Genomic DNA, 9,737 nt, shown 5'->3' with positions numbered 1-9,737 from the left:
ACAGGGCAAAGCTGTGCAGCGTATCTTTCGAGATGGCCAAGTCATTGTTCAGAAATATGTTAAGTGATTTTCTCATGGTCCCGTTCACCTTCCTGATGATTTTCACCCTTAATCCCACACGCTCAGAGTACAGTGTGACCCTCGGGGCCTCTCCTGGGGGGGCGGGGGCTCTGGGAGACGGGGGTCAGCGTGACAAGGGGGCCTCTGATTTAAGTTCCAGCCTTCCTGAAGGCCTCGCCACTACCCTTGATGTGATTTTTTTTAAACAGGAAAATAGTTCGCTGTGTTGTTGGCTGTTTGAAAGTGCTCGTTCTTACACAAAGGTAAACCACAGCACAGTTTTTGTAGCTTTATTTTGGCATTTCATTTTTTCCAATATAGGGGGCTTCCCAGGCCTCCACCGGCCTTGGAAAGGCCTCTGTGTGTCCGCCGGATGCAGCATCTGTGAGCTGCTGGGAAGGAACGCTAGTCCGGGGTCAGAAGAGGCGAAGCTGAACTTCAACTGCCTCTTCCTGGGGAAGGGGGGGCGGCTGGCCACGTGATCTGCCCCACCTTGGCTCTGGTTCTCTCATCTGTAAAAGTAAAGCCAGACTCCTAATGTTTGCCTGAGACTACTGTGCAGATGAACTGATGTAATAAATGAAAGATGCACTTTGCACAATGTAACGTACTACATAACGGGTGAAGTAAAACGAGTTAGTAAAACGAGTGAACCACATTTCTGGCATTGATAGAATTTAAAGTGCATTGCAGGGTGTGGCTCCTTTCCATTTAAATGATGTGGAAACTCGACTAGTAAAAAAAAACCTAAGTACAGAGCCTTTCTCCACACCCGAGACACAGTCACCAATGGAAAATGGCTCAGGACGCAGGTGCCCGTGATAGACTTTGTCGCTTGGACTACCCTACACACTGTCCGCGTTCGGAAACTACAAGTCAACCATCAAAGCACAATGACCAGCAACGAAAGTCCAAATAAATAGTTTTTAATTATGATACATTACTTATTACAGTAAAAATTGGCATTTTCCCCTTCAAAAGCAGAAGCACCAGTCTTAGAAGGTAGAGAATGGCATTTTAAGGGAAATTGAGCATAATACTATGTGCAACGTTATTTTAGTTTAGAACATACTTTCTAAAAGTAAAGTCATTTCACACACTGAAACCTGGCAGGATGGACATCATGTCATGCTGATAGTAAAGGAAAAACCCCCACTTCCAATGAAATAAGCCCACTTCGAACGAAACATGGGATACTGCTGAAAAGATAATGTGGAAAATTAAAAAGCATAACCAGGCCCAAATGGAGGGATTTCATGTACAAATAGGACTCGTGTAGGGGTTTCTTTTCACATGGTTTCCGTCATTCTCTGAGCAACTACAGCGGATGCTCTATTTCAGAATGAACAGGTCCACTCCGTTGTAACTGCACGCCTACTCTGTGGTGGGCACTGCTCTAGGTCATGGGGGGCGGGGTACAGAGAAAACACGGCCCTGCCTCGGAGGAGCTCACAGTCTAGTGGGGGGGACACATACATCGACACGGGTTGGAAAATCGTAAAAATTATTAGACAACTTGAGAAACTTCTTCCGCAACCAAACAAGCTTTGGGCGTTATGAATGGACGGTGAACAGGGAGGACGTCCAGTGCAGGGCGAACCCGGCGGCTTCTGTATCATGTGACTTCGGCAAAGGCGGCGATGTGGTTCTGCAAAGAGAGAGGAATTCCGGGGTCAGGATCTGGGGGAAGCGGCTTCAGCCAATACTTAGCGCTTTCAAAAACCATAGTTAGCCTAACGGCAAACCGTGGCCCGTGCAAATTTCGGGTACAAAATCACACGGCTCTGTTGAGCTAGTGCTCAGGGTCATGACATCGACGTAGCTGCTACTTGTACATTGGGTTTCATAGCCTTTTTTAAAAAGATTTTATTTATTTATCTTTAGAGGGGAAGGGAAGGAGAGAGGGAGAGAAATATCAATGTATGGTTGCCTCTTGTGTATCCCCCACTGAGAACTGGCCTGCAACCCAGGCTTGTGCCCTGACTAGGGATTATTGAACTGCAATCCTTTGGTTCGCAGGCCCGCGCTCAATCCACTGAGCTACACCAGCCAGGGCAGTTTTCACAGTCTTAATTAACCAAATAAAGGTAAGCACGTTGTACCTGCTTTCTGCACAATGAACACTGGCGTTTGGAGGAGGAAAAACAGCCGAATCTGGCACGTGAGTGTTCTGCTCAGTGCAACTGGGATGCTGGGGCTTTGCCAGCACCAGCCCCCGCGAGGCAGCCGGCTCGGGTGAGGTGGGGGCGTGATGGGGTTTGGTAACTGACCCAGTCCCATTTTTTAAGTGGGACTTTTAAGTCCCACTCAGTTTCCATGCAGGAAGCCAGACCACAGATGGTCCTGTCTGTTGTTTACCTAAACCACAGAATCCTCCGGGAAGCCTGTTTACTTCCTACTTTTTTTTTTTAAACAATAGAATTGGGTATGAAGAACCCTGTGGAGTGGCTAACGTTTACACGGGGTCAGACATGCAAGGTCCTCCCATGGCTGCTGAAGCCCTGCAGTGGAACAGGGGCAGGACACGGTGATCATGCCACACACAATGTCACGGCAAGGTCGAGGGTGAGTGACGGCCCCCAGCCGCAGGTAGCAGCAGCACCACAGAAGGGTTTCACCGTCCTGGTTCTGAATGCTCGGCCGAGCAGTTTTGTGCCGACTCTGAGTCAAAGGCATCCTACGGAATTTCATGAAATGAATGCACAACACGTGGTCTCGCCCGTGTACGGGAGCCCTTTTCCGATTAAAGTGTAAAATGTTGAATGAGCTAAAACGGTTTTGAAAGAATGTGCGCGAAGACATTAAACTTCATTTTCGCTGAAGGTAGGCATATCAGATCACCACGAGGGGAAAATCACTAATTACCGCGTAAGGCAGTCTTTTATTTTCTAGCTTTGACCCCACACAACCACAGAGCAAACCAGCATCGGTAAAAATCAGTCATGAGCAGAGCGTGCCCGCCCCTGGCTCCCGAGAGGACCTTGGGAACCTACGTTTCCCGCGGGAAACGCCTGATGAAAATGTCGGGGGCTTCAGCCGTGTATCTCGAAGCTTTCTCGTTTTTCCCTTGTCACAGTGCAGGCTTTGGGACAAAAAGGACTTGTCAGAGTCCCAGGACACACAACGATCCAATAAAAGCCCTCAGAACCGAGGACACGGTACATCACAGTCTTACTTCCACCGGCCTTGTGAGGACACGAAGCCTGCGCACTGAGAAAATGCACTGGATGCCCAGGGTTTCAACACAAATCACCCGTCGGGAAGGGGCCTGGCAGGCAGTGGCGGCTGGAGAGACGACAAGGGGTACATTGGAGAGTCGTCAGTGCGTAGCAATGGGTGGGGAGGTGAACGGTGAGGACGTGGCTACGGTAGAAAGGAAGGAAAGGAGTTAAGAAAGAAGAGGAACGAGAAAGGGGACGGTTATTGGAAGGGCTGGGAATTCGCGTTGCCTTGACCAAGACAATGACGCATCCACCGGGCTTGTTTACGTTTGCCGAAGGTGATTCTGAGCCTTGCAAAGTGGCACGGAGATGCTGAGGGACCGTAAGAAAGCAGAGAAAGGATCAAAGATGGGTCACTGGTCGTCAGCGCCAGGCAGGACAGAAGCAGAGGAAAGCGAGTGGTGCAGGAGTGACAGAGAACGGGCAGTGGGACCAAATACATCTCAATCTGGACACTCTGAGGAGGGCGGATGCAAGCAAGACACAGGGACGACTTGCTCACAGCCACACCGTCCCAAATAGGGATAAAAGGTCACCTTGGGAATAAGGCCTTGACCTCACCGGAGGACATTTTTTCATTGCTTTGTGTGTGTGTGTGTGTGGCGGGGGGGATAGAGAAAGAAACATCAGTTGGTTGCCATCTTATATGTGACCCGACCAGATACTGAACAGCAACCTGGGTGTGTTCCCTGAGTGGGAACCGAACCCACGACCCTTCAGTCTACAGGATGATGCTCCAACCCACTGAGCCACACCAGCCAGGGCTGAATGTACATGACTTTAAGTGTGTTATAGAGGCCTGTGACACACTGAGTTCAGTCTTGGCATCTAAAAATCACGGTTCGCCAATAGCTAAAGCTTCCAATCCCTGCCTGTTGCTAGGTCATTACCAAGTTCAGCTGCAGGGCGACCGTTTGTTTCCGGACTGACTGCATTTTGAGGTCCTGGGGCCCTGGGAAAACGCCTGCTTTTTTGGTGATGAGCACCATTTCTGTTACATGTCACACTTAAGCTTTAACCTCTGAGATGACTTTTCTGATTTGGCGGGAACGAGAAGAGTGCCCCTGTGCTCAGGGCTGGTCATTGAAGGTGGTCATTAGCAGGGAGAGAAACCAATGAAAGTACAATATCGAAATGACTGCGCATAGAGAAGAGAATGTTAAGAAGGAAATTTAATAATAATTTCTAAGTCCATGGAAGGAATATCCCAGACAGCCCGGGACCCATCTGTTCCCTTAATTTCACTGTCAAGGCCAAAGGACACCACACCACGGAATGCAGGCGATGGATTCTTTATCTCAGCAGGCTTTAAATCATGAGATTCGTTTTCTTCTAGCCTGGGGGGTAGCTTTCCCCAAAGGAATCAGGGGGCAGGAGGAGCTAAGGACGAAGGTCCTCACCATCTGTAAGACAATGATTCTGCAGTATAACAGTCACATTAGTGACAGGGGCGGGTACACAACCTGAAACACCAGAGAAGCCTCGTTCCTGTGCAGGGAGTCACCATATCGCTCACTCCCCACGGGCAGTTTTCTCGGGCCAATACAAAACCAGGACTGCATTGAATATCTTCAGATCACCCGTGTAGGGGAGCACACTCCCAGGCAAACTGGCAGACAAGGAGTCGCTCCTTTAGATGAAAAGTTCTTATTTTGCAACCATACGTGTTATTAGTAGATAACAGTGCAAACACGCAGTTAAGCAAACCAAAAACTCATGCATAAAAGCATCATTCAGAGTCACAAGAAAGAGTGGTCATATGTATCACTCATCAGTACAATTACGGGGGCCTCCGGCCCCAGGTCACACAGTCTGAGGCTCGGGGTGCAGACGGCAGACTCGAGCCCAGAGCCAAAGATTAGAAAGTGCCACATCTGGGGGAAAAGCGTTTATTCAAGTCCACAGCAAGTCCGTGAGCAAAATACTGAAGCTGGTCCTTGAGGGCAGGGCTCCCGAGTGAAATAAGCTCCTTTTCTGAAAAGTCACTTTAGATCCTTAAATTTGGTAAATTCTGAAATCTCTAGCATGCCAATTTGGGAAGCTCTAAGATAGACATGAAAATCTGTAGTTCACTCTTTTGCAGAAATTATGTTCTGCAGTTTTTTTAAAAAGTGACTGAGAACAAAATTGCCGTTTATTTATGACTCGAACATTGCGTGGTAACTCACCAGCAGACAGGACTCGCCACTAGCAATTTCCCTGGGAACAGCTAGGGGAACAGGTGACAAGAGCACTTCACACAGGAAAATGGGAAAAGCCAACCTAGGAAGGGCTGTGTGGTTGGGGGATGGTCACGAGTGAAAACTCGCTGAAAACATGAACTGCATTTTAAGGAGAAGTAACGACCCAGTACCAGGTCCCTTGGGAGAGTGGCAGAAACCTGCACAGAAGGACACCTTTTTCTGTATTTGCCTCTGCGTTGCAACCCAACGCCAATGCCAATGCCAGTGCGCCCAGGCGCACCTAAGTTTATTGCCTTAATCGCGGGTGTTCGCAGTGGCTTATACCCATTATCCAGCTGAACAGCCTCACGAGGCAGTCTTTGAAGGACCTCCCCTGGGAATGCTCTTCTTGGCCGCGCTCACTAGGTTGGGTTCGGGACACCTACAAAATGTATTTCATGTGTTATTTCAGTGTTTCTTCAAACACTGACTTACTGAGTTGGATGAAGGATCAGTTGGTTTCAAGTTCTGCATTTGTGACCGCAGGAGACCAAACGCTGAGGTTAAGTATCATTCCAGCATCTTTCTTTCCAGATGACTGTAAGCGGCTTTGTGTGTTATGAAGGGAGGTTGTCAGCGATCAGCTGAGGTTTTTAGCCTAAACATCAAACGGGATGAGTGCAGAACAGGTCTTTAATTCAATGATGTAGTCTTCAGATTTACCAGTAAGGAATCTGTGTGGTACAGCGGACTTTGAAGTCAGGGGTTTGAACCTGGGCCCTTAACAATGGAACTTTTCGCAAGCTATTTAACCTTTCAGAGACCCAGCTTTCTCAGCTGTGAAACGGAAATAATACCCTTTAAGTGGATTGTATTAAGATCAAATGAGATTCTATGCACAAGATTCTTTTCTTCTCAAATTCTAGTTGCCTATAAAAGCCACAGAAATAAAATAAAAAGTAAAAGAAGAAAAAGAAACCATGGAGATTCTTTGAAAAAAATAATTGGTTGGAATGTTGCAGTTCTGCAAGTTTACAATAATGCACTTTAAAACCCAAATATTTCTTGTAAGGTTGGTGCTAACTCATCGTGGGGCAAAGCCCGAACCTGGGTGGATGGGAGTGGCCTCACTGTGTGCCGTGTTCCAGTGTCTGTCCTCCTGTACAAAGCAGTGCTATGGATCCTGCTCGGGTAACAGAACACGCTGCTTTCTTTTAAAATACAAAACCTGGCCCTGGCTGGTGTGGCTCAGTGGATTGAGCACCAGCCTGTGAACCAAAAGGTTGCTGGTTTGATGTCCAGTCAGGGCACGTGCCTGGGTTTTGGACCAGGTCCCCAGTAGGGGGCGCACAAGAGGCAACTGCAAATTGATGTTTCTCTCCCTCTCTTTCTCCTTCCCTTCCCCTCTAAAAATAAATAAGTAAAATCCAAAAATAAAATACAAAATGTTTTGAGTCCTGAGAAGCATCTAGCACAAAGGATTTAGGGTAAGGACTTGTGGTCCTATAATTATTAATAAATGAGTTACAGATGCAGGTATGCCCTCATCGGAGCTAAAATGTGCTCAACCCACGTTCTTCTGGGGAAGAAAGTTTGGGGAACTATTTCTTTCTCCCCAGCACTTCTGTATCCATTCCAACTTTTAGATTAGCTTAGACTTTTGTTTCCATTAAGGGATCTTTTGGGGTCCTATGTGGGAAAAGGCACTAAGAGCTTTCTGAGAGAATTGTTTCTCCCTAGAGAAAGGTGAACTCTCCAGGTAGCTATCTCTGATAAGCTCATTAACCCAGAGGCCAGCCTGTGGACAAGGGAAGCCGGGGATGTGGGCTGTCGACCTCGAGATGTATTTCCAAGTCCTCAGGAGCCAGAGACACTGAGGGCTTCCCCCAGCAAATCCTGAGGAGCCCTGGTTCTCCCTCCTGGCTGTGCATCGGAGCCACCTGGGAACTTTAAAAAAAATTACCGATGCAACTCCTCGGACTCGCATTTAATTGGTATAGAGCATGACAGGTCAGCGGGATTTGTAAAGACTCTCCAGACCACTATACTGTGCAGCCGACATGAAAACCCACTGTTTCAGAAGCGCTGAGGGCCCAGCTGGACCAAGGCCAGCTATTGCCTCTGTACCCAGGTCGCTGGCCGTGCCTGGTGCAGTACAGACCCCGGGCCCAAGTCCAGGCCGGCTGGACCGGAACCGCTGGGTGTGTGTCCCAGAAACTCGCCCTTCTGCAAGCAACACACTCACTCCTTTTATACCAGCCTGAGAACCACTGCCCAATGGCGTAGAAGAGGTTGATTAGCATCGTCCAGTCTACAAAAACAATTCTATAACATCCTACCATTCTTTCTGATTAAAAAATGAGCATTGCCCAAAAAAGCAGTCATTCTGAATGAGTCTGAAAAAACTAAAATCTTCGCATTCAAAGACTGCCAGGAACTGCACGGCGTGTCCCTGGCTGAGAGCGTCACTGTGTGTGAAGCTCTGGAGGAAACTCGTGTTTCTCGCTCACTCTATACTTCCCAGTGGTTGACATGTCCTTCTATGGCTCCTTGGGTGCCTGCGGTACTCAGTGGTTGGGCGAATCTGTTGGAGATTATGGAGAGGCTGTGACCACTGGATGTGACCTTGAACTGGACCCAGGCAATCGGAGGCTCCTCACCCCATCCCCGTCCTTGGAATGGTTCTGCCCACCGTTCCCACAGTAGGAGCCTCTTCAGGGAGCCCTTCATTTATTTTTGCCAAGATTGGTGAAGAGTAAGTAGTAAGAACAGTATGTTCAGCATAAAGGATACGCATCAAACCAAAAGCTTCGGCCACTCATCCTGTTTTTTTCCCCCAACGTCTCCACTTTCGTTGTTTTTCATTTTATTTTTCATTTCTATTTTTAATTCAGTTCTTCATTGACATTTCAAAGGTATACCTTTGGGAGATGCTTGCCCTCAAACTGTTTTTCCCGCAGACCAGAGGGAGTGGAAGGCTCTACTCGCCTCACCAAGGTGGCGGTGAGTTTGCGGGGACTCAAACTTTTCCAAGGGATGTCGAAGAGTGTGCAGCAGAGGGCTAGGAACCGCAGCTCGGACGTGATGACCGTGGAGCATGTCTGGAAATGCACGTGGGCAACGGAGCATTCGGTTCCCTGGTCTTGTGTCAGAACACGGACCAGTCGTGTGGCCTAGGGTACGTCCCCTAACCTACATCACCATCTCTTCCAACAGAAAGAAGACGCTCATCGAATTCCTGTAAAAACTAAAACGATACTTTATGTGCGAAGTTCTTTGCGTACTTCCAGGCACGTATTAAGCTCTCATTGAAGATGAGCTTTCACAGGCAGGGATGCGTGACCACGTCTGAGAAATCCTGCCGAGTGAGCAAGAGCAGGCTCCCAGAAGAACCCGGCAGGCCCTGGGCCCCCAGGAGGTCCCTTGACATCACGGGCCCTCAGGGCTCATGGGAGGAGTCTCTGCAACTGCTGTGGTCCGTGACCCAGATTTCCAAACTGTAAACAATAGGCACAAATTGCTGGTTGCTGCCTTACTGAAAACAACAACAAAAATGTGGTTGTTTCACGAGATTGTGGCTGAGTCATTGTTCATGTTCCTTGTTTCAGTCAGCTAAATTGTGACATTTTCTCTACAAAAAAAATGTTCATTGTGTCCTGGAGCTCCAGATCGGTTAGGAAGGCCTCACGTGTGTTTCTAGGACCCTGTATGGAAACAAACCTGAGCGTGGAAGGGGGTAGATGGCGAGAGGCTCCCCCATGTGACTACCTGGGTGTGCGTGGAAATGATGTTCCAACCCATCACTGTCTTATTGTCCCCTTAACCGAGGGGCAGGAATGGCAGTGTGGGAATATGCAGTCTCCAACACTGCATGTGTTCACTCCGATGAGAGGGGAAAAATGTGTTTATGCTCAATGGCAATTTACTGAAAATATGCTTTCATAAAAATCCTGCTAGGTAACTGAAAAAAATCTGGCTTTTATTTTTTTGCATAGTACAATTTACGAACAGTGTGGAGAAATAAATACTGAATATTTGGGAGCACAAATAGGAAGAAGAACACATGGAAAATAAGAACAGCATGTGCTCGTTTCTCTACCCTGAAATGTTGGTGTCTGTTGCAGTTTTTAAGCTTCCATTTTCCATGGACTCCTTTTAAGCTTAAATTTGACAAATGAGAACAGAGCACAGCATGTAAACATTGGTTTACTTCGGATACTTTTCATAAGTGCACCGAGCTCAGAGTGAAGGAAAATGCCTAAAATATGAATACACTTAGTTCCACTGTTCCAAT

The 9,737-nt window shown here is 47.8% G+C and overlaps 1 protein-coding gene across 1 annotated transcript in view; it reads right to left on the bottom strand.

Annotated features, from left to right (window-relative positions):
• Positions 1–1,033: 1,033 nt before the first annotated feature.
• PLPPR5 (phospholipid phosphatase related 5) overlaps positions 1,034–9,737 on the bottom strand; it is a 75,194-nt gene continuing 66,490 nt past the window's right edge. The window contains exon 6 of the mRNA XM_053655975.1: positions 1,034–1,708. Coding sequence (XP_053511950.1) covers positions 1,676–1,708 — 33 coding nt within the window. The 3' untranslated portion in view covers positions 1,034–1,675. The remainder of the gene's footprint in view (positions 1,709–9,737) is intronic.

Source organism: Artibeus jamaicensis, unplaced genomic scaffold (assembly GCF_021234435.1).
Source record: "Artibeus jamaicensis isolate MK-2021 breed Jamaican fruit bat unplaced genomic scaffold, CSHL_Jam_final scaffold_1689, whole genome shotgun sequence".
NCBI lineage: Eukaryota > Metazoa > Chordata > Mammalia > Chiroptera > Phyllostomidae > Artibeus > Artibeus jamaicensis.
Note: the sequence above shows the minus strand (reverse complement) of the source record. Positions and strands in the feature narration are given on the sequence as shown.